The sequence below is a fragment of the Aulonocara sp. 'chitande type north' Nkhata Bay genome, linkage group LG14, assembly GCF_057382095.1.
Source record: "Aulonocara sp. 'chitande type north' Nkhata Bay isolate Kocher_YH1m ecotype deep benthic linkage group LG14, A_spYH_male_GT1.1, whole genome shotgun sequence".
Taxonomy (NCBI): domain Eukaryota; kingdom Metazoa; phylum Chordata; class Actinopteri; order Cichliformes; family Cichlidae; genus Aulonocara; species Aulonocara sp. 'chitande type north' Nkhata Bay.
In genome coordinates, this window is record NC_141357.1 from 4,104,860 (window position 1) to 4,130,354 (window position 25,495).

The following is a 25,495-nucleotide window of genomic DNA, read 5'->3' on the forward strand; positions in this document are numbered from 1 at the left end:
TATATCGGCTTTAAAACCAAGTTAACGCTGTAAGTACAAACATCACTAATGTCACACAACTTAGTTGTTCACACAAAGCATAAAGGTAAAAAACATTATATACAGTGTTATCTTCATTTTAGATGGCAAAATGTATTTTCAGCTCCCAGAGTTTTCGTTTGCGTGGAAACCGGGTTTAAATGGCTCTTTGGATGTGAAAGGTTGCTGACCCCTGGTCTAATCTATGTCACAGTCATTCCCCCACTGCCTGAGAGTCAGTGAGCCAATCAGGGGGCTTCAAACATAACTGCAACACCCACCCACACACCACCCCTCCAATCTATTTCATTTATGCTCAAAAGGCTGCAGTATGTGGACATGTTACATAGAGATCACTCTGAAGATTGCTTTTCAACTAGCCTAAACTGGTATGGAGTGCTGGATCTTCCACCCAATATTCAGTCACCCAGTTACCAGTTATACAGTTGTTGGCAATTATGCAAAATTACTCCACAAATATAGAGACCTAAGGAAGCAGCGGTTTCTTTCAAATGAAAGAGGTTCATCCTTTTCTAAAGACAAATACGGTTGGCGAATTTAACACATTTAATTGCAGTTATAGTTGATTGTCACTATATGTTCAAAGCCAAAAAAGAAGTCATAACCATGACAACAATGTCAGTCAATGTGTTGGTCACGCACCATGAGCTGGGTGTCAAAAAATGATTTTGTTTGGATTTAAATTCCAGATCAGTGAAATAAAGGCAAATGATCAAAGTCAAGGTGTTTTTGGAAGCTGCTTTGATTCAGTAAAAAAAAAAAGAAGGTTTGTTTCTTTTCTGTAAATATTTCTTTTAAATGGCCCAATGATAGTGCAAAATGTATTAATTTCACAATAAAGACTCTAAAATTGTGACAACTTTTCATTCTAAGTTCAAATCATGGTTTGGATTAAACCAGATAGAAAGGTTTAGAAAACTTTCTAAGAAGCCTTTAAATCAGACCTGAACGACGCCCATGCCACAGCCAGCATTTTGGTTCTCATGCTGGGCGGTCAGGGACAATTAAGAATTTAAATCTAAAAAATTTCTTGGATCAGATTCCTTGGATTTCATGGCTTTGTCTGTGCACTGAAATGGCAAATAAACTGGTTATTACTTAACCATATGCTTTACCTGACAACTCAAAGTGCTTTTTACAACTTGCCTAATTCACACAAGCAGTTTTTTCTTTGCTTATGTGCTTTCTATCTAACATTCACACTCAGATAAATGCATCAGAGAGCAACTTGGGGTTAATAGCTTGCCTGAGAATATCTGGCAAGCAGGCTGGAGACCCCCGGGATCAAACATCATTTCCTTTGGGATTAATAAAGCGTTCTGATTCTGACACCACAACCCTTCCAATTAGTACATGACCTGCTCTACGTCCTGAGCTACAGCTGACATGTGACAACGTGACATGCACTGTCAACTATGGGACCTTATATAGACATGTGTATACTTCCAAATCATGTCCAGTCAGCTTTAACACACATGGGCTCCAATCACTGGCGTGCACAGATAGAGACGAGGTGGTGCTGAAGCACTTGCCCTTTTGCCCTCAGTCCAAAAAAGTGCCCTTTTGAAAGACGTGATTTTTTTTTTTTTTTAAAGCTGCGCGATTTAAAAAGGTGTGAAAATAATGGCTTGATTTGTGCCCCTTCTTCAAAGACACCCGAACCCTGTCGCTTTTTCACTGTCACCGTGTCACGTGAACACGCTTGCAGTTCATTTGTTGTGAGGCGTGTAGCAGCGGCATGACACAGGACTACTTGGAGTAGGCATAGTAGGCTAACTGTCATGAATCGCCGTGCGGCAGGCAGGAGTAGGACCCAAAATGCAGGACTCACAGGCACGAGGGAATGAACTCAAAACTCAGCTTTATTCGCTGGCAGAACAAATATACAAACTAAACTAAACTGGGAAACTAAGAACTCACAGAGAGACACAGGGAGATCCACACACGGCATGAGGGACGACGTCACGCTGAACAGAGGGAGACGCAGACAGAAATACACAGAGGGTTAACGAGGGGAGTGGGAACACACGGGGAACACAGGTGACACTGATAATCATAATGAGACAGGGCGGGGTGAACTGAACACTGACGGGAGAGGTGAAACAGGAAGTACAGGAGGAGAGAGAGCACGAGTAGAACACCAACGTAACAGGCAGGAGAGACATGGAATAAACACGAAAGGGGACGAGGGCTCATAAATACATAGAGGGCACACAGGGGGAAGAGAGAGCACGGGGAGAACTTAGACATAATGGGCAGGGGAAGCATGGAATAAAATACAAACATACAAGGAAACTAAGAACACTGGGCCAACATGGCCCAGGACCATGACAGTACCCCCCCCTCAAGGGCTGGCTCCAGACAGCCCAAACACAGAAAAACAAAACCAAACAGAAAACAACCCAGGGCGGGCGGCGGGGGCCCAGGACGGAGGGCCCGGAACAGAAAACAAAAGAGCACAGCAAACACCGGAGCCCAAGAAAATAACCCAAACACAGAGCAGTTCAGGGGGCCGACCGTGCGCAAGGCAACGGCGGCGACGCGGAAACAGTTCAGGAGGCCGGCCGTGCGCAAGGCAACGGCGGCGACGCGGAAACAGTTCAGGAGGCCGGCCGTGCGCAAGGCAACGGCGGCGGTGAAGGAGACGACGGAGCAGTTCAGGAGGCCGACCGCGCGGGAGGCGGCGGCGACGATGACAGCGCTGGTCCGGGGGCCGACCGTGCGGAAGGCGACGGCGGCCACCCAGGCGAAGGCGGTCCGGGGGCCGGCCGTGCGGAAGGCGACGGCGGCCACTCAGGCGATGACGGTGCAGTTCAGGGGGCCGGCCGCGCGGAAGACAGCGGCGGCGGCTCTCCAGTGTCAGGCGTACTGGCCGAGGCCCGGTGGGCACAGGACCAGTCGAGACGGGACCAGGCGAAGCACAGGCTGAGGCTGCAGCAGACGAAGACTCTGAGGAGGCTGCAGCGGACGAAGACTCTGAGGAGGCTGCAGCGGACGAAGACTCGGAGGCCGGACCAGACGAGGACGAAGACTCGGAGGCCGGACCAGACGAGGACGAAGACGAGGAGGCCGGACCAGACGAGGACGAAGACTCGGAGGCAGGACCAGACGGAGCTGCAGAGGCCGAAGCCGGACCAGGCGGAGCAGCAGAAGCACAGGCTGAGACTGGACCAGGCGTAGCAGAAGCACAGGCTGAGACTGGACCAGGCGTAGCAGAAGCACAGGCTGAGACTGGACCAGGCGTAGCGGAAGCACAGGCTGAGACTGGACCAGGCGTAGCGGAAGCACAGGCTGAGACTGGACCAGGCGTAGCGGAAGCACAGGCTGAGACTGGCCCAGGCGTAGCGGAAGCACAGGCTGGCCCAGGCGTAGCGGAAGCACAGGCTGGCCCAGGCGTAGCGGAAGCACAGGCAGAGGCTGGCCCAGGCGATGACGAAGACTCGGATGCGGCTGGCCCAGGCGATGACGAAGACTTGGATGCGGCTGGACCAGGCGACGACGAGGCGGTCGCAGATGGCGGCTGGACAGGCTCCTCGGGCCCTCCAGCCGATGCGGCGTGAGGCTGAACGGGCCCCTCGGACCCTCCAGCGGAGACAGGAGGCTGAACGGGCCCCTCGGACCCTCCAGCGGAGACAGGAGGCTGAACGGGCCCCTCGGACCCTCCAGCGGAGACAGGAGGCTGAACGGGCCCCTCGGACCCTCCAGCGGAGACGGGAGGCTGAACGGGCCCCTCGGACCCTCCAGCGGAGGCCAAAACAACGCCAACAGGCATGAAGTCCTTCGGCCGACATGAGGACAACTGGCGCTGCACTGAGCACTGACTCTGCCCAGGCAATGCGAACATGGTGCAGTTCTTAGGGGGCTGCTTAAACTTCAGGGGTCCAGAATCAGCTGGTGACTGAGACCTAGCCTCTGGGGAAGCCCTGGAGTGGCAAACTGTGCCAACGGCGGCTAAACCATGGAAAGTACCCTGAGTAGAAATCCAGTTACCTCTCTGCATGGAGTGAATGAGCAAAACTGGCGACACAGGAGACTGAGCGGAGAGTGGCTGCTGGGCAGCTAACTGAGTTACTGGAGACACGGGTGAGAGCGGGAGCTGAGCTGCTGGAGACACGGGTGAGAGTGGGAGCTGAGCTACTGACGGTGGTGAAGTAGATAACTGCACGGGAGACTGAACTGAGGGCGTCTGCACTGGCACAGGGGACTGAACTGATGTCTGTTGTAACGGAGGTGGTGAGAGTGGAGAAGGCAGGGGAGTTGATGACTTCACAGGAGAATGAACCAGAGGTGAGTGCACAGGAGACTGAGCTAGAGGTGGTAGTGATAGTTGAGGGGAAAGTGGAGCTGGTGATTGAGTGGATGACTGTGCTAAGGGATGCTGCACTGGGGACAGCAGGGCTGCTGGAGACTGCACTGGGGACACTGGAGACTGCACTGGGGACACTGGAGACTGCACTGGGGACACTGGAGACTGCACTGGGGACACTGGAGACTGCACTGGGGAAAGCAGAGCTGCAGGTGACTGCGCTAGAGACTGCAGTGATGGTTGTAGTGGAGGTGTGACGGGTGGAGGAGTGGCTGAAGTGGCTGCGGGTCGGGCGGCTAGTGGCTCAGCTACAGAGCATATTAACGGCAGGGCTATGGGTTGAATGACTGACTGAGTAGCAGCCTGAGTGGCTGGGTGTAGTGACGGTTGTGGTGGAAGAGAAACAGGTGGTAGTGTGGATGATGGAGCTAAGGGCGACTGAGTGGCAGACCGAACTGATGACTGAAGCGATGGTAGAGGTGAAAATGGAGCTTGTGGTGGAGTTAATGGCTGAGCTAGCGGGGACACAGGAGACTGAGCTGCGGGTGGCGGCGAGGGAGCTAACTGAGCTGCGGGTGGCGGCGAGGGAGCTAACTGAGCTGCGGGTGGCGGCGAGGGAGCTAACTGAGCTGGAAGTAGCAGCGAGGGAGCCGACGGAGCTTCTGGCAGCACAGAAGGTGAATTAGAAGGCCGAATGTCCGGCTGTGGGGTGGCGCGTCGGCGGCGTGAATGCCGTTTCTTTTTTGACGATGGCTCTGACGGGCCGAGCGGCTCCACATCCGGCCCTTCAGGCAGGTGGGTAGTAGCAGCTGGGGGATGAAGGTGGAGCTCGTTGCGGATTAAATCCTGTTCGAGTGGGTGGAGCGCACTGAGTAGCCATGGAAGACCAGAGAACAAGCGCTGTAGTTTGGTTTCCACAGCACGGCGAAATTCCTTCCCCTCATGTTCGAGCCACAGATGCAGGAGTCTTTCCACGGAGTAGATTATGTCCAGACGCAGTTCTTCTGGTGGGTTGAGTGCTGCTGGGTCCATATCTGGTGACGTCGTACTGTCATGAATCGCCGTGCGGCAGGCAGGAGTAGGACCCAAAATGCAGGACTCACAGGCACGAGGGAATGAACTCAAAACTCAGCTTTATTCGCTGGCAGAACAAATATACAAACTAAACTAAACTGGGAAACTAAGAACTCACAGAGAGACACAGGGAGATCCACACACGGCATGAGGGACGACGTCACGCTGAACAGAGGGAGACGCAGACAGAAATACACAGAGGGTTAACGAGGGGAGTGGGAACACACGGGGAACACAGGTGACACTGATAATCATAACGAGACAGGGCGGGGTGAACTGAACACTGACGGGAGAGGTGAAACAGGAAGTACAGGAGGAGAGAGAGCACGAGTAGAACACCAACGTAACAGGCAGGGGAGACATGGAATAAACACGAAAGGGGACGAGGGCTCATAAATACATAGAGGGCACACAGGGGGAAGAGAGAGCACGGGGAGAACTTAGACATAATGGGCAGGGGAAGCATGGAATAAAATACAAACATACAAGGAAACTAAGAACACTGGGCCAACATGGCCCAGGACCATGACACTAACTATAGCGACTGGGAGCCACGGCGGACAACACGGCAGCTCTTTCCCTTCCCAACCAGTCAGGTAACCCATGAATCGAGTGAAATTATTCTGTTTGCCCTCTAAGACCAACCTGCAATTGTTTTGTTGTGAAGTAGCCTGTCAGAAACTGCACATGACAAACTTTGCCAGCTTACCCCTCCATCCATCCATATGGATAAACAAAAAAACGACACATTTAAAATGTAACCTAAACCATTTAGGCAACCCCACTCTCCATCAATTCCGACCTTTTTGCATACACTATTGAAAATATCACGTTATGCTATAGGCTAAGGCTACATGCCGTTAGGCAGAGGGCTCTTTTGAGCCCATTTTTCGTTACAAATTTTAGGATGATCTCACGGAAATCTGTGAATAAATACAAAGTTTTCAAACTGAAGTCAGTGACGGGAAGACATCACACTTTTTAGAGATGGAACTGCAGAAAAACCTAAAACCTTGACATGATTATGAATAATAGAATTATGGACGTTTCTCCGTTTTTGTGGATTAGCCTTTCCATAACTAACGTCAACTACTGTCCTACTTTGGTAAGATTGAAATTAATGTCTTTGACTGTCTTTAGTAGGTGTCTCCTGTGAGAAAGTTAGAACACCGTCCAACTGTCTAAAGATGCAGTCTTTAGCCTAACTGGTTGTTACTGACTCAGCGATGCTCGCAGACATTTACGCACTGTGTTGTGACCTGATTGTGACAGAACAGTGACGTTGTTATTGGTAGTTTGAAGGGTACGGTGTTGGGGGTGTTAAAAGTTTTGAGAAGCACTGGTTAGACATGTTAATTTTTTTTGGTGTAACATATTGGCAACATTAACACATTAATTTGCTAAAGGAAAAATAGGCAGTTCCCAATTGCCTGTGAAAACGACCATTCTGCCCTGTTCTTGTAATGACCACAGTCAGTCTTATTCGTTCTCATACATTTTGGTCTATTTATTTACTAATTTCAGCAAGCATAATGTCTAGGAAAGAGAGGCTGAGAAAGGAGAAAATAAAAGTCAAATTGCATTTAACCTGTGCGATTTTTTTATTATACAAAGAAAAGGTTTTCCACATATGCAAAAAGTGCCCTTTTTTCCCCCTGGAGCACTTGCCCCCCAAAATGTCTGTGCACGCCACTGGCTCCAATCAAGTTGTAGAAATATTTGACAGATGATCGATCAGTTAAAACAGGCTGCACCTAATTTTGAGAGTAATGGCTGGGAATATTTCTTTAAATGATATTGTGAAATGACAAAAAGTTAAACACACAAAGCACTCTGAATACTTTCTATATGCACTGTATTATACACTTGGAGGTGTTGTGTAAGTCAGTGCTTTAAATTAACCAAATTGTTGATATGGATATTTAATTTTTAATTATGCTAATGAGGCTAATAGACTTGACTTCCTTCAAAATGTGAAAGATCCCACTAACTGTTTTAATCACACACTGGATCTTGTGCTTACATATAGCTGAAATTGAAAATTTAACATCCATCTTTTGTCTGATCATTTTTGAAAACATTTAATTTCCCAATAATAGATTACACAGATACATGTTATTATAGTAGAGGTCTTTCTGAAAGTGTTGTAACTAAATAGCGAACTAACTGAAGAAGTGATCTCTCTACTATGATCTTCTTTATGCCATGTGCCAACACAATACAAAAGAGCTACCTAAATTTTACTCTCACCAAGGTTCATTGCCATCTTAATAGTTTACATTGTCACTTTATACAAGCCTGTATACTGTGGTTCCTCAGAAAAAGAAGGCAACTAATCAGAGATGCTTGACTCTTTGGTATAACTCACAAACATGGACCTCAAAGAAGAAGACATACAAAATAGAGAGGAAATGATACTGCACTCATTTCAAAGACCGGTTGGCCTGGAAAAATAGTTTGTTACTTTATAAAAATGCCCTCTGTAAAACTAGGACATCTTACTATTCATCAAATTGAGGAAAACAGGAGCACACTGTGCTGCAAGTCTTTAAAATGGATGATGTTACGAGAATGGTTCTCAGAACTGTTAATTTAATCCGAGCAAGTTTGAATCACCATCAGTTTGGTAGCTTTGTTAGTGATAAGAAGGCTGCCAAACTGATGGTCAAAGAGACTGGGCGGTTTACTAATCAAAAGTGACAACGAGTGAGTGAATTACAGGGTGCAGAATGGCTGTAGGATCATGCAAAAATGTTGCAAGGTCCCAATAAAGTTGCTATGCAGGAGTACAAGATTGGATTTTCCATAAACTCAATACTCAGATATTTATTGGTGCTAAAAATTAATATTGAATTAAATAACTCATTTGCAACCGTATTGATAACAACTGTGCCGTCTTTGCCTCCTCCAGCTGACACTTCAGAGAGGAGCACTGCAGGCAGTCAGACACACAGCTCCTCCACTCACTAACTGAAGTAGTTAATATTAATAACGCAGGCATGACAGAGGTGCAAATGGTTGCAGTAAAGTGCCAAAGACAGTCAGCAGCATGAAGGTATGAATGCAACAGTCCAGGGGTGGGGGGTAGATGGGGGGAGGTAGTGAACAGAGTTATGTCTTCCGGCAGCCTGGTGAATGAAGCTGTTCAGCAGTTGAAGATGTTGATGCTGTTCTAGTGAGCTGAGCCTCGAATCTTCGGTACCTCCTCCCCGAAGGCAGGAGGCTGAAGAGGGAGTGTGAAGGGTGAGAGGGTAAGGGTGCTGATGATTTTGTGGGTATGAAAATGCCCATGAGGGAGGGTAGAGAGGCACCGATGACCTTGCTGGTTGTATTCATGTTTTGCAGTCTTCCAGCAGGAGGACATGCAGCCTCCGTACCACACAGTGATGCAGTTGGTGAGGACACTCTGAAGTCTCCTGCTATGATGATGAATCCATTTGGGTGTGCTGTCTGTTGTTCACTGATACCCTGGTAGAGCTCAATGAGTGCCTGTTCCTAATGCTGATAGTAGTGATGGGAGGGATGTAAACAGCAAAGAGGATAACCAATATAAATGACCTCAGCAGGTAGAAGGATCAGCACTTAATGATAATAAACTCTGTGTGACACACACACTGTCTGGGACCCTGGACATGGGGTGTCACCATCTCTCTCTGGCTCAGGTCTTTTCCTCTTCTCTGGTCCTAGCTATTAAAACAGGTAAGGCATAACTGGGTAACTGATCCCAGCTGCCCTGCCAGCCTCCCCAGCACTGCCCCAAAATCCACTGCATCACCCTTCCTCTGCAGCGGAGTCACAGACTACACCCTGCCACATACCCCACCAACCAACTTAGGTTGGGGAGCCATCAGTGAGCGGGACAAGAAATCAGCCCCGACCGTCAGCCTATTGACCACCACAAACTTAAAAGGCTGGAGAGTCAGATACCACCAGGTGATCTGGACATTGGCACCCTTCATGTGGTGCAGCTATTGCAGTGGAACATGATCCTAACAGAGGTTGAATGAGCATCCCAGGAGGTAATAACAAAGCGAGTCAACCATCCTCAGGATTGCCAGACACTTTGCATTCTGCTTTAAAGTTTACAGAGTAAAATCCAGACTAACCTGGTTACATTTTTGAGCAATGATAATGATTTTTACACTGTAAGTCAGCAACAGTTGCATGCTAGGACTCCATCAGCAGACTGCAGTATGTAAACTGCTCATGTTGCAAACTCACAGCTAAAAGTTGAATGTCCATAGAGACTTTCCTCCATGGTAAAAGGACTGCATCACCTTCCATTCACAAGCACTGGTTAAGCCATGTCCTCATACTTCTAATGTCTTACCAGCACCCACAGCTAACCCATCTTATTAATCAGACTCCACATTCCTCACAGAGGAAATATCAATGGAAGGTTTATTTTTGATGAGTGAATGGGTGAAGAGGGAGCTGAGTGTAAAAGCGAAGCTCTCAATTTACCGGTCGATCTACGTCCCTACCCTCACCTATGGCCACGAGCTGTGGGTAGTGACCGAAAGAACGAGATCGCGGATACAAGCGGCAGAAATGAGCTTCCTCCGAAGGGTGGCTGGCCTCTCCCTTAGAGATAGGGTGAGAAGTTCGGCCATCCGGGAGGGGCTCAGAGTAGAGCAGCTGCTGCTCCACATCGAAAGGAGCCAGCTGAGGTGGTTCGGGCATCTGACAAGGATGCCCCCTGGGCGCCTCCTGGGTGAGGTGTTCCAGGCATGTCCCACCGGGAGGAGGCCCCGGGGCAGACCCAGGACACGCTGGAGAGATTATATCTCTCGGCTGGCCTGGGAACGCCTTGGTATTCCCCCGGATAAGCTGGAGGAGGTGGCTGGGGAGAGGGAGGTCTGGGCCTCTTTGCTTAGGCTGCTGCCCCCGCGACCCGGCCTCGGATAAAACGGATGAGGATGGATGGATGGATGGATGGAGGTTTATTTTTCACTTTGGCTATGCATCTACAACATCATCTTTTGAGTTCCTGCATTGGTCTTCAAAACACCACTGCTGAAGCCCAACCATGAAAACTGATAAATAAAAAAATCATGAGGATCATACAAAGGGAAAAGGCAAATTATGCCAATGGTTTATATAATCTGAGCCAGACAGATATAGAGCCTCAGAAAGACAAGATTAACCCATATCTATGAAGGAAAAACACAAAAACTATCTGCTGCAAGAAGGTGCCATTTACAAGGTGCCATGATTGAATATAAATTAAAATAGCTTACTTCATTAGGACAACAGCACTGAATCAGTCACCGTTTGTTGTGCTTTTGGAGGAGCATGAGACTCAACATGGTGACATAGGCTACTAGATAGCTGTCGGGTTGCTCACGCTGGGCAAAGTGTTAAAAGTATGGGACATGAAAAAAAGCAAGGAAAGGCTGGTGGCGCGATCCCTGGTTGCTCCAGTCTGCCATATCACTGGGCAAGATAATAAAAAACATGTGTGAATGTTGGTAGAAAGCACTCAAGTGTAAAAAAATGCTTTTGTGAATGACAAATGTTTTCTAACTTGCCTTGAATTCATGAGTAGAGCAGAAAAGCACTATATAAGAACCAGTCCATCCAAAGTGCAAAGTAAGGGTCTATTTGCACAAAAATAAAGATTAGTTACATGAATCCCACGCTTAGTTGGCTCACAGGCATCAAAGCTTTGAATCTCACTGTGAGTGCATTTATTCACACAACTGCAAAAGGCTACCTGTGATTAACATTTTTGTTTTAACACCTGCGCAACTGACCAGTATTGTTGTTTTTCATTTTCTCTTTAAAACATTTTACACTTGAACATTCACTTGTATATGTGAGATATGGCAATGCAAATGAAATTTGCCTACAAATGACTACTGAAGCTAATTTATAGCTGCTTCCTTGAGAGGAAATTGTATCTGTGAGGGAGAGGCAAAGAGGAAGACAGAGAGAGATTAGACAAGTTTGGGCCCTCTTACTGTATTATCAACATTTCATTAACAACTATATTACAATAAGAGCATCTTAAAACAGCAGGCGAAGGAATGCTGCAGATGGGAGGCACTTAAAAATATAATTTTACACATTCTCTTCATTCAGATATATATTACTAAATTTCTTTTGACCATTTTGGAAAATGTCATGAAATAGACATTTATTTAGTAACTAGAACTGAAAACTGTGGACATTTACAAAGCCAGGAATGATATTAGAGTTTAGGACAAAATGCCAAGATATCAGTGCCTCCTGGTTTAATTTTAATTATCGTTTTTCAAAAATGTGTCATCCTAGAGTCCCCTAAATCTATTATTAAAAAATACTACTAGGTCACTAAACACCTTAATACACCCTTTGGCCTTTGCAGAAGTGCAGTCAGACTACATGCTAGTGTATTTTCATGTTAAATATACAGTACATACGTCAAGCATTTGAACGCACCAATTAAAACGGCGTAAATGTAAGGGTTGCTATGGCAGACACTGCCCTAGTTTCCAGACTAAGTCTGTTAAATAAGGTTGCACACCTTCAGTTTACTGTCCTGCTCTTGACAGCCCTGCATATGTTCTTATTTATAGCACCATGAAATCTCCTTTTGCTAACAGAGATTAATGGTCTATTAGCAGTCTTGCATTTTACATGAAGTGATGAAAAATAGATACATCTTATTCTGTGCCTGGACATCAATGAAGAAACTTACAAGGGAGATTCATTTATGGCTCACTCATCAGAGCTCACTGAAAATAAATGGGCGTGACAGGCTTGCACAGGACAAGCCAGTGTGGGTGGGAAATATCCTTCCATAATGAGATTCAATTTCACACAATGTCATAACTCCTGTCATGCTGGATGGGACAAGGCTATGAAATTTGAAGTCTAAATGGAAGTGGTACAGACAGCTCTGGAGAGAAAAACACTGTGCAGTGTTAACATGGGAGAAGGGGTGACCTTGGCTCAGGGGGTTGGGAAGCTCATCTGTAACCGGAAGGTTGCTGGTTCAACCCCCCTGCTCTCTGGTCGTTGTGTCCTTGGGCAAGACACTTTACCCTACTGGTGATGGCCAGAGGGGCCGATGACGCGATATGGCAGCCTCACTTCTGTCAGTCTGCCCCAGGGCAGCTGTGGCTACAACCGTAGCTGCCTCCACCAGTGTGTGAATGTGAGAGTGAATGAATAGTGGAATTGTAAAGCGCTTTGGGTGCCTAGAAAAGCGCTATATAAATGCAATCCATTATTTTTATAAACTGTAGAATTATATATACTAAAGATATTCATGTGATCACATACAAGGGAATCCAATCCAACTGAATTCTATTCATATACCACCAAATAACAACAACAACTGCCTCAAGGCAAATGAGTTATACAAAAAATTCATTGTACAGCCTGTCTTCCTTTAGGTTGTGTAATACTTACTACAATCTGAAAGTGTGTTTATAACTTCTAAGAAGATGCTATATCTATAACATAAAATATTAGAAAACTACATGAACACTTGCATGAGCAACTATGACACAGCCATACATTCACAGTAAATGTTAGTCATCCTCTTCCAGCGCTGCGTGAACTGTCCAATCCTTTCTCTGCCTGGGAACAATAAGTGGGCCCAGCAACTCAATCTGATGAATCCTATCTGAGTTAAAACATGGTCTCCCTCATCACTTGAGCTACTGCAGTCCAAAATCATTTAATTTATTGATCAATAGCCTCTTTTTCAGTATTACTGACGAACACTGAGGCCAGGGAGGGAACCATTTGAACGGAAAAGCACAAAATTGAGTTTTTCTGTGAAAAGTTTTTGCTCAGTGGTGGAAAAAATAGTGTCTACACTTTGAATTAACACTAACATTAAATCCTTTCTTTACACCTTCCAAACAACATTATCTATCCTTATAATTACATCCTCCAGTCGGGTTTCAAAGTTTCAAAATTTTCAAAGAACCTGCAAATAGTATGTTGTACTAAGGTATATTACTGTCCATTCAACAGGATTGGAAAGAGCTATGTGGGCCAGTAAGCTCAAGCTTTCTTTGCTGATCTAACCGAGCAAAGATGCATAGAAAAGCAAAGAATAGAATGCCTCAGAGAAAAAGACAGAATTTAATAAACCAATATATGAAACAATGAGTGGAGGGAAAGGACTATCAGTATTTGAGGTGGAGTTTTTGAGTTGTTTAGTCTGGATTTACACTTTTAAAATCAATCTCCTCCTGAAACTCCAGACATGCAAACAGAGACAAAAACACCATCAGCACAAAACAGTATTTAAACAGTGTTCAAGCAACACATCACCAAGGTGTAATTTTACTAAAAACATGTCCTGGTTCACAGAATATTTTTTCACAGAAGCCAGGGCTTCAGTTTATCAAGTTAGGTCATCATTAGAAGCATGTTGTCTTTGCAGTTATTTATTTTTAGTTTTGGAAACTATTTTCGTTTTTTGTTTCTTCAATTGTATACAACTGAAGAAACAAAAAAAACAGTAGAAACTATGTATAGTAGAAACAGTAGAAACTATATATAGTTTCTACTGTTTGCTGCTGCCAAGACAATCCTTTCATTCCACATTTAAATTTTTCTATCAGGAAGTATATTTAGTAGTACTTTCCTTGAGAGCAGGGAAGTCATGTTTGTGTTGCACTTTGATTTCACCTAGGCTACGGGATAACGCTTTACACTATCAAAGTGGATTTGAAATCAATCAGCCAATCATATTGAACATCATCCTCTTCAGTTTTGCTCAGTTCAAATCACTCTCATGACCGAATATTTGAATAGCCTTATAGACTGTGAATTTCTTGCTCATGTTGACTGATGCTACTACAGAATAAAACTGATAACATCTCACCCAACTCCCATTTATAGATGCTAATGTTTATTAGTCCCTGTCCAGGACGTGTACATCCTCATCACTGAAAGAGTGGCCACTAAATAGACTGCAGAGTCCTGGCCTGATGAGGTAGCTCTTCTGTGTTGTGCCATTTGGTTGGTCAGAGGTGGATTGGTTTGGCCATTTTAACACATTAAAAGAATTTTTCACCATTTCACTATCTCTAAAAGAGAGAGAGAATATACCTGCTGCTCGGCCTGTGGCTTTTCATCAGACTCGGGGAACACGGTGCTGTTTTTTGTAGCCATCCATTATTGTCGGGTTTCATAAATGGCATAAATAAGACACTCTCATGACTCATCGAGTGACTCTACTGACCAGCCATTTGGTGGCATGCAGTCTGACGATGTCACATTTTAGTACCTTGGAACGCTTGGAACCCCAGGAGAGCAGGTACTAAAAAAGTACCTGGTACCAGGTACTTTTTTATTACCTGGTACCAGGTACTATGACCTAATGGAAAACCCTGAAACCTGTGGCAGGTAAGGGTACATCTGGCACCATCTTACAATGCTGTGATTGCAGCCATTCTCCAACTTTCTGAATGGTACTCATGGCCATTGATCCATTGATAAATGGTCTTTGATCAGTGGTTGTTGATCAGTGGTCATCACAATTTGCATATTAATGACCAAGAAACTGACCTTACAGCCTATTGTTCGCCAGTAGTGCTATTTTCAGACCTTTTGCAAATGTACCGCTTATGAGGTTGGGGAAACCTGCATTCAACTAAACTAAAGAACTAACTCGGATGAGTGATGAAACGTTTTTTCCACTGAAAATGCTACATCAATATGAACAGAATCAACACTTTGGGATTTCCTTACTTGGATGATTGAGCATGCTTCAAGACAAGCACAGGCAAACGTTTTTTAATTTTAACTGCATTTTCAAGTTTTCTTCCGACTGATAAAAAAACATAAGAACCATTTCAACAACCACCAAACAGCTAAAATAACAAATGATTAAAGAGCAGGTAAACAGATTCTGCAAAATGGTGTAAATACAAAGCGAGGCTCCCACCATTCACCTGATATCAGGTGCTGAAAGAAGCCATCTGACAGATTCCCAAACTGTAGGTTTCATCACCCTCCAACCAAAATTCACTAAACCAGCAGCAAAAGAAGACCAAAACTACGCTTCACATTTGAAAAACATTGTAAGGAATTCCCTCTTACTTTGGCTCTCTTGCTTCCACCATGATATTGGCAAGACCCCAGATGCAGGCTATGCAAAGTACGTAGCTTTACATAGCAATGATACATAGCCCTAGCAAGACTCCTACACACTGGGGGACACTTAAAGACATAAAAATATAATGCAAAATACAATGATCAAGAAGAGTCTGGATCCCTTTATCAGTGCACAGTATATTGTTGTGTTATTTTTTTCCCCCAATAACTGTACTACAAGAAATTTCTGAGTCATTGCTTTGAATATGAATATTAAACAAGCAGGTACTGAAAAATAACAGAACAGGACAGTGTTTTAGTCTATAGTTTTAGTCAAAGCTGCTATTCAGATTTTCAAAAGTACATGTTGTCTTTAGCATTTAATATTTTAATAATTTATTTTAATATTTCTTGAATATCAACAGTGCGTTATTAGTGGAGGCCAAGAAAATACTGTTGAACTGAAGAAATGTACTTAAGCTGTTAAATTTAGCTGCACACAGTGCAATTCAGGCAGTCAGTTGCTGTAATACTTTTACATTTTGTGTGACATGTTTTTGAAAGTTGAGGTTTGATTTTTGTTCAGGTAAAAAAGATTACAAAACTGAGTGTTAAATACTGATTTTTGCTAAAGTAAAAAAGTGACTCTCTACTTTAAAGTGGCTCTCCTTTTAAGTTATGTTAGCTTATTTCCATGGGAGACATAAATGAAAATGAATGAAAAGTTCAAGTATATATATATGTTGTGTGTGTGTGTGTGTGTGTGTGTGTGTGTGTGTGTGTGTGTGTGTGTGTGTGTGTGTGTGTATTTGTGTTCGATGCACAACCTCATAAAAAAGTCATAAAACAAGATTGAAACATCTTCATCACTGCTGCATGCTGTGCCTGAATCTATGTTCATGCTTTGCAACAAGCATGAAACTGTCATTTCTACTTTTTTTTCAGCTTAAACTTTCAGCGTGAAGGAAGAACACGTTCAGTGATTCAGACTTACCTTGATATCTGACAAGGACTGCTCCAGCCTGAGGATTGATGCTGTGGAAGCGGATGGAGATCTGATTGCTGTGACTTCTTACTACCAAACCCCTCATTAGAATGGACTCGTTGGCCAGCACTGTGTTCTCGCTGTTTAGAACATCTTCAAAGATCACTTTGTCTCCTTCAGAAAGATTCACATTCATCACCTGACAAAAAAGGAGTACAGATTATATTGTTTGCACATGAAAATAATACTAGAAAAATCCACGTTCTGTGTCATTCTGTGAACTTTCCTAGAGAATGTTGGCTGTAGAGAGAATTTTCTAAGTTTCCGATACCACCACCATCTTTGATGTTTTTTGTTTGTTTGTTTGTTTGTTTTTTAAATGAAATGCTATGTTTTATACAAGATGCAATGGGATGCTAACTTTCCAAGAAGTTCAACTTTTGTCACAGAAAAAGTTGCAGAATATTTTTCTATGAGTCTTTAGAATCTTTAAGATGTGAATGTGAATGAATTTGTGTTGTTTTTGGTCAGCAGTGGTTTTTTGCCTTGGAACTCTTCCATGGACGCCATTTTTGCCCAGGCTCGTTGTTATTGTTCGATCATAAACAGTGACCCTAACTGAGGCAAGTAAGGCCTGCAGTTCTTCAGATGTTGTTGTATTTTTTATGACCTCCTGAATTAGTCATTGATGCGCTCTTGGTGTGATTTTGATAGGCCAGCTACTCCTCAGAAGTTAGATAGTTATAAATAAAGTTATAGATAGTTGATGTAGTTTCTTATCTCTTTCTTTAGATCATGGGATAGTGTATTGACCTACTTCACTTTGTCAGACAGGTTCTATTTGAGGGATCTTAGTAGATCTGGCAGCAATCAGGTCTAGCTGTGGCTAGTGAAATCGAATTCAGTTTTACAAAAAATGTTAATTACACGGTTAAATAAAGAGGTAATCTTAAAACATGAACCTCCACCAGGGAAGTTCACTCTCTTGGCAGCATTTACATTTAAGGGAATAGTATTGCATTTTGTATATATTCATTTTGTTTTCTCTGTTTTTTTAAAACATAGTTTAAGATGTTTGTAGTGCAGTAAAAGTCAGATTAGTGCAGCACAACAGTTTATTTAGATTACGCAAACATTATGTATGAGTAGGTAATGGATTACAGTTACTGATTTGTAAATAACTGGACATGAATAAGTTGAGCTTAGTTCTAACCACCTAGGTCAGCTTAGTGATATTTAGAATCCCTATATACCATTTCTTTTGCCTATATGTTGTCAATACAAATAATGTCAGTAGCAAACATAGCTTCAAATAGCTCTCTATAGCAGCATTATGACTTTGACTTCAGAGCAATCATTAGCATTGAAGGAGAGATCAAAGCTCAAAAGTGACAAATTAAATTTTTGTTATTAATAACCGTTATTATTGTTTTATTTCACAGTGGCTTTCACAAACAAAATAATACATTAATACTAATACTTTAGATGTTTTTAATATGAAATAAATCTCGTTCACTTTGAGTTCATTGAACAAACGTGGATGTTGGTTTTTAAGTTGCTTCACTAAATAAGAAATATTTTTCCCTTGAAGAAGCATTGTTCCCCTGAAGCATTGTTTGTGTTTTACCTTTTGTGAATTAATCATCAATTATAATCATTATTAACAAACAAGGACCCTTGCATTTTCAGAATTTTGCTATTGAATGGTGCCATAAGCATCAGTTCTAGATGCATCCCTACTGTTGACCGTCATGGACTTCCCTCTGCAGTTACCTGACTTCAACAAAAATAAACAATTACGGGGGAACATTGTTAGTTTCAACCAGGAATGCCCAATACAGAAAGGCCTGGAACCGGATCTCTGTTTAAAAAGTCTTGGACTCTGATCCAGTGATTATTACCCAGTAGGCAAACGGAGCTTGGATACAGCTGAGAAGAGGACTCGCCCAGCTCTAACTGCTTTTCAGTCTCCGAATGTTGATACTGCCTGCTCTGAATGCATGCTTGCCAGAGATGCCTTGCAGTCAAGCATGAATCTTCAGTCACATCCATTATCAGAAGCTCTCATCCAAATCCGTGCTCTGCATAACTAACTGGGTTAACTTATAGTGGCCTGGAAAATACCCCCCAAGGATCTGTTTATTATAAAGGTTTTTACTTTTGCTGTTTCACAAATGATTAAAAAGGGAATCGCAACAATTTGGACTTTTTGAGTACAGGATATTTTACTAAAGCAATTTAGCAGAAACAAAGCAAAACCCAAGTCAAATAATAATAATCACATAAACAAATCACTTGATTTATAATTATTGAATTACAATTCAATTCAATTCAATTCTTTATTTATTTGTCACATGTAGTTATAACTAGTACAACACACAGTGAAATGTTTTTTCCGGCTAAAAAGTACCCCCCCCGACTGTGCATCTTACTAAACTTATAATAAAAAAAAAAAATCTATATAAAAGTATAAAAATGTATAATATCGTGCAAAATATTACGCTGTAATAGTTAAGAGCTATAGTGTACGTATTTACATAAATACAGATGTAAATGATAAAATACAAATAAAAATAAGGATAAAACTCAAAAGAAAATTATATACTGTGTATGGAATTGTCCATCATGTTGTCCGATTTATGTTTTGATTGAGGAGTCTCACTGTTTGTGGGTAAAAACTCCTCCTGAACCTTTCAGTTCTTGTTTTCAGGCTACAGAGGCGTTTCCCTGACCTCAGTGGCCTGAACAGTTTGTAAGCGGGATGGCTGGAGTCGTTAGTGATCCTGATGGCCCGGGATCTGCACCTTTCAGCGTAGATGTCCTGCAGTGTTGGTAAAGATGTTCCCATAGTGCGTTCAGCTGTGCGCACGACCCTCTGCAGGGCTTTCTGTTGCTGTACTGTGCAGTTCCCGTACCACACCGTGATGTTATTACACAGGATGCTCTCAATGACCCCGGTGTAGAATCTCCTCTGGATGTTCTTGGAGATCTTAAACCTCTTTAAACGCCTCAGATGATAGAGGCGCTGTCTGCCTTTGCTGATGAGGAAGTCCGTATGTGTGTTCCAATTAAGGTCCTCGTTGATATAAACACCGAGGTATTTAAAATTAGAGACTTTCTCCACAGGGTTTCCATTGATCTGAATTGGGGTGTGAGTTTTCTCGCCTCTCTGTCTCCTAAAATCATCACCATCTCCTTTGTTTTGCTGATATTCATGGAGAGGTGGTTTGCCACACACCACTTTGCTAATCCGTCCACCTCGCTTCGGTAGGCCCTCTCGTCATTCCCGGAGATGAGTCCTACCACCACTGTGTCGTCAGCGAACTTCACAATGGAGTTAGTGGGGTATCTGGCCGTGCAGTCCGCGGTGTAGAGGGAATAAAGAAGAGGGCTAAGCACACATCCCTGGGGGGCCCCTATGTTCAGTGAAAGGGTATGAGAGTACACATCCCCTATTCTCACCGACTGTGGTCTCGCAGTCAAAAAGCTGTGAATCCACCTGCACAAGGATGTGCTGAATCCCAGATCCCGGAGCTTATCCGTAAGGATGTGGGGCACTATGGTGTTGAACGCTGAGCTGTAGTCTATAAACAGCATTCTCACATAGTTCCCACGTCCCTCATCTAGATGGCTCAGTGTGGTGTGCAGGACCTGTGCTACAGCATCTCCAGTGGATCTATTTGTCCGGTATGCAAACTGCAATGAGTCCAAGTCGGGAGGGAGGAAAGAACTAATAAAGGGTTTCATGAGCCTCTCAAAACATTTCATCACTACAGATGTTAGGGCCACTGGGCGATAATCATTTAGGCTGGCTGGGCGGGTGTTCTTAGGGATCGGAACAATCACTGATGTTTTAAAGCAGGTGGGGACTACCTGCTGGGCCAGGGAGGCATTGAAGATGTTAGTGAAAACTGTAGTTAGCTAATCTGCACATACTCTTAGCACACGTCCCGGTATGCTATCTGGTCCCGCTGCCTTCCTGCAGTTGGTTGCCCTCAGAGCTCTCCTCACGTCATGCTCAGAGAGTATCAGTGGTGCTGGTTCAGCAGCGGGGGCGGGTGCAGGGCTCTGAGATTGAAACTGAGGCGCCTCAAAACGCGCAAAAAAAGCATTGAGTTCGTCAGCTAACTCCGGTTTCGTACATCTCACCGTGCTGGGTTTATAATCTGTGATTGTTCGTAGCCCGTCCCATATACGTCGGGAGTCGCCATATTGGAAATGCGACTCCACCTTGTCCTTGTAACGCCTTTTAGCCGCTTTCACAGTCTTCCTTAAACCATAAGAAGCTGCTTTATAGTTGGTCATATCGCCCGATGTGAGCCCCATATTGTAGGCCGTGGTCCGTGCTTTGAGAGCTTTGAGAGCTCTCCTGACAGTAGAGTCAACCCAAGGTTTTTGATTGGGAAAGGTCCGAATTGTAGTCGAGGGGATGATGGTATCCACTAGCATTCCAATGAAGCTAATCGCTGTGTCCGCAAACTCGTCAATGTTTGCGGAAGTATCCTGGAATACGTCCCAGTCTACATCACCGAGTACGTCCTGCAGCGTCGCCTCTGATTGGACAGTCCAACGTTTGACCTCTGGCGTCACCGGAGCTTCCTGATGAAGCCTTTGTTTATATTCTGGGGCGAGTAAAATGGCGGCGTGGTCCGATTTCCCAAAAGCCGGTAGGGAGATGGCTTTGTAGCCGCCTTTAAATGGACTGTAGCAGTGGTCCAGTGTGTTGTTTCCCCTGGTGGGACAGGTAACATGCTGGTGAAAATTAGGCATGACCTGTTTTAATTTAGCCCTATTAAAATCCCCCGCCACTATGAGGGCGGCATCTGGATGTTTAGCCTGGTGACTGCTCAGCACATCATGGAGGTCCAATAGCGCCTTGTTGTTATCCGCTTGTGGCGGGATGTAAATCGCAGAGATAATCACAGCCGTGAACTCCCGAGGGAGGTAAAATGGCCGACAGAGGATGGTGAGAAGCTCCAGATGGGGTGAGCATGACCGGGACAGGAACGTGATATTCTGAGGGTTACACCATCTGTTATTAACCATAAAACAAACCCCACCGCCCCGCAGTTTACCGGATTCCGCAGTTCTGTCCGAGCGGAAAATAGAAAATGATTCCGCCGGGGTTATCGCATGGTCCGGCACAGAGCTGGTCAGCCAGGTTTCGGTCAGGCAGAAGATGTTGCAGTCCCTGATGTCTCGCTGGTACCTGGTTCTCGCCCTGATGTCGTCCAGCTTGTTCTCAAGTGACTGGACATTAGCTAGCAATATGCTAGGCAGTGGAGGGCGGTATGCTCTGGTACGCAGCCTGTTCCGGACCCCTGCTCTTCTACCTCTGTATCGCCGTCTCCTTTGTCTCCAACATCCTCTGGAGTCATTGTTCTCGTCGCGGAGGATCTCTTCCGGCCACAACGTTGTGTCCAGTAAACCAGTAGCAGAGGTGAGTGAAAAGTGTTGTCCTATATCCAAAAGTGTGCCAAAGTCATATTGAGTCCGGCCTAGTGCAACACGAGCAAAAAAACCAATAAAAAACATAAATAAAACGAAATAAAAGCACAGTCGTCGCAGAGCTGCCAGGGCGGCAGCCGAACTCAATGGCGCCATCTTGATTACATGAATTACATCCTATAAACTGATGCTGGTTTCTAATGTTAATCCTGGAAGGAGAGAGGTTCGAAGAAAGAATGCGCATGCCTTGGCCACTACAGATTTATCTCTGATTGGTGTAGTTATACTACTCCAACGGGAAGGCAGTCAAATCCTTGGAAGTTGCAATCCAGTGGGAAATAGCCAAATTCTTGGAAATTATAATCCAACACAGCAAAAATGAGTAGAGAAAAAGACAAAAATTATAAATCCAGTTTGTTGGTCCAAAGTGTTTGGGCAGTGGTTGCTCCACTGTTTCTTACTGTATTATACAACTATGAATTCCCAGAGTCAGATCTTTAAATGATGCTCTCCTACTCATTGCACGGAACAAGAGGAAGAACCCCAATGTTCCTCTTTTATACTCATGTGCCCATATGCATCACCTCCTCTTTTACCTCCTTCATGTTCACCATCATGCAATTACTTACTGCACATAATGTCCTCCTGTATATATCCACTTAATGTATATAATGTTCTCTCTCTCTTTTTGCACAGTTGAGGAGCGTGTCAGGATACATTTCACTGCGTGTTGTACTCGTATAACTATGCATGTGAAAAATAAAGAATCTTGAATCTTGAATATGATTATGACATATAAATCCTCTTTTAAGACACACCTTTGTCAACAAGCTTCTTCTCTCTGTTTTTCACATTTCATATACATGATTTAAAGCAAAGTTCAAACATTAAAATCACTTAATTACCGTGGTTACATTTTCTTCTTTTCTATGTTGTACTTTAACATGATCTCACATTAACTGCATCACATGTGAATGTTCAGTCCCATATGAATATACAGGGTGGGCCATTTATATGGATACACCGTAATAACATGGGAATGGTTGGTGATATTAAAGTCCTGTTTGTGGCACATTAGTATATGTGAGGGGGCAAACTCCTCAAGATGGGTGGTGAATGACCATGGTGGCCATTTAGAAGTCGGCCATCTTGGATACAACTTTTGTTTTTCCAATAGGAAGAGGGCCATGTGACACATCAAACTTATTGGTAATGTCACAAGAAAAACAATGGTGTGCTTGGTTTCAACGTAACTTCATTCTTTCATGAGTTATTTACAAGTTTCTGACCACTTATAAAATGTGTTCAATGTGCTGCCCATTGTGTTGGATTGTCAATGCAAACCTCTTCTCACACTCTTCACACACTGATAGCAACACCGCAGGAGAAATGCCAGCACAGGCATCCGGTATCCGTAGTTTCAGGTGCTGCACATCTCGTATCTTCACACCATAGACAATTGCCTTCAGATGACCCCAAAGATAAAAGTCTAAGGGGGTCAGATCGGGAGACCTTGGGGGCCATTCAACTGGCCCATGACGACCAATCCACTTTCCAGGAAACTGTTCATCTAGGAATGCTCGGGCCTGGCACCCATAATGTGGTGGTGCACCATCTTGCTGGAAAAACTCAGGGAACGTGCCAGCTTCAGTGCATAAAGAGGGAAACATATCATCATGTAGCAATTTCAAATATCCAGTGGCCTTGAGGTTTCCACTGATGAAGAATGGACCCACTATCATTGTGCCCCATATACCACACCAAACCATCACTTTTGTTGTTCCAACAGTCTTGGAGGGACCCGTCCAATGTGGGTTAGTGTCAGACCAATAGCGGTGGTTTTGTTTGTTAACTTCACCATTCACATAAAAGTTTGCCTCATCACTGAACAAAATCTTCTGCGTGAACTGAGGGTCCTGTTCCAATTTTTGTTTTGCCCATTCTGCAAATTCTGTGCGCCAATCTGGGTCATCCTCGCTGAGATGCTGCAGTAGCTGGAGTTTGTAAGGGTGCCATTTGTGAGTAGCTAATATCTGCCGAAGGAATGTTCGATGCCACTAATGCCACTCTACAGTGATTTAGACTAACAAGCACCCTGCTTGTTAGTCTAAATGTGTTAGCAATGTCTTAATCCAACATGTAATTTAATCAGACTAAATCAGATTAAATCAGATTAAAAGTATTACAAATCATTATAAGTATTACAACACCCTTATTAAGATAAACTTTCGGATTTCTAAAATATTAGCTTTGAATTGTCAGTCACGCTATTCAGCAGACTACATTTATTATACCAACATTTAACAAGCTGTAGAACATTTTACAAGAAATTAAAAAGTTATTATGTTTTGCAGAAACAAATTTTCTGTGATGTAAATATCTAATAATTCATGCATCTTTTCTAGTTTTATGTTTTATTTTGAAGTTTACTTGAGTTTCATTTCCTATGAGGATTGTGAAATTATTATTATTATTATTATTATTATTATTATTATTATTATTATTATTATTATTATTATTATTATTATTATTAATATGGGTAATTTCTAAAGTGCCATAGAGGCTATGGACAGTTTTTCAGAGGTAGAGTCATTATTGTTGCCACACAGCATACTGTCATCTAGTGACAGAGCAAACTGGAGAACTTACCTGTTTCAGATCAGATGACGAAATGGTCCTTTTATGAAAAGACTTTATGGCACAAAAGTGCTAGCCTTCACAGATTAGTTTGAATTTAGAAGCTACTTGAAAGCTGTGATAGAGAGGTTATAAAAGGAAGATTTAAAAGCCTGTTTGCACTTAAACTATCATTAATTTCCTGGTAAAAAAGAGAATTGAAGACAAACTCTGACTTTCAGTTTTGTTATATAAATGCTGTCTTTGTCAAATCTAGCACAGTATCAGACATTTTATTATATTAACATTAAAATATCAGCATGTATCGGAAGAAACTTGATCAGATGTCTGCTTTGAATATTGTTCAAGAACAAATCAAACGTAAGAAACACAGGAAAAGTTTAAAGGACAGTATAGAGAGAGCTCAGTGATAATGCTTTAGATAAGCTTGTCTCTTTCAGTGAAAGCATGTATGGTGACACAAAAAAGTGTCACTTGTAACTTTTTCATCACAGCAGGTATATCTTTAGGAGGCATCCTATTTTTTTTGCAGTTTTCTATAGATCATATCAACCACATCACCTCATACCTAACTAAGAGATGAATCCACAGCTTTCCTTAGAAAAGCTGCCAAGGTAGGTTTGTGGGCTGGATATCCACTCAGAGGAGTGGTCAGCATGTTCACAAGTATGAACATCAAATTGGACTTAAGAACAACACTAAAAATGTTGACATACTTACAGTATAATATACATTTAACACATTAACATGTACAAACGCAAAGTCTGGACTTTAAATCAAATCAAGATGTTTTGAAATGACCTTAAACAGGTTGTTTGTGCCTGGAAAACCATCTTATGTGGCTGAATTAAAAAAAAATTCCACAAATGATAGTGTGCCAAAAGTCCTTAAAAGCAATGTGAAAAAATTATTCACAGTTATTGCAAATGCTGATAACAACTAGTTATTAGGGTTAGAGAGCA

General features: G+C 43.4%; 1 protein-coding gene across 3 annotated transcripts in view; it reads right to left on the minus strand.

Annotated features, from left to right (window-relative positions):
- The window catches only part of sez6b (seizure related 6 homolog b), a 243,156-nt gene that overhangs the window by 51,769 nt on the left and 165,892 nt on the right, over positions 1-25,495 (minus strand). For all 3 annotated transcript variants that reach the window (XM_086260610.1, XM_086260609.1, XM_086260608.1), the window contains exon 4: positions 16,458-16,647. In XM_086260610.1, coding sequence (XP_086116736.1) covers positions 16,458-16,647 — 190 coding nt within the window. The remainder of the gene's footprint in view (positions 1-16,457; positions 16,648-25,495) is intronic.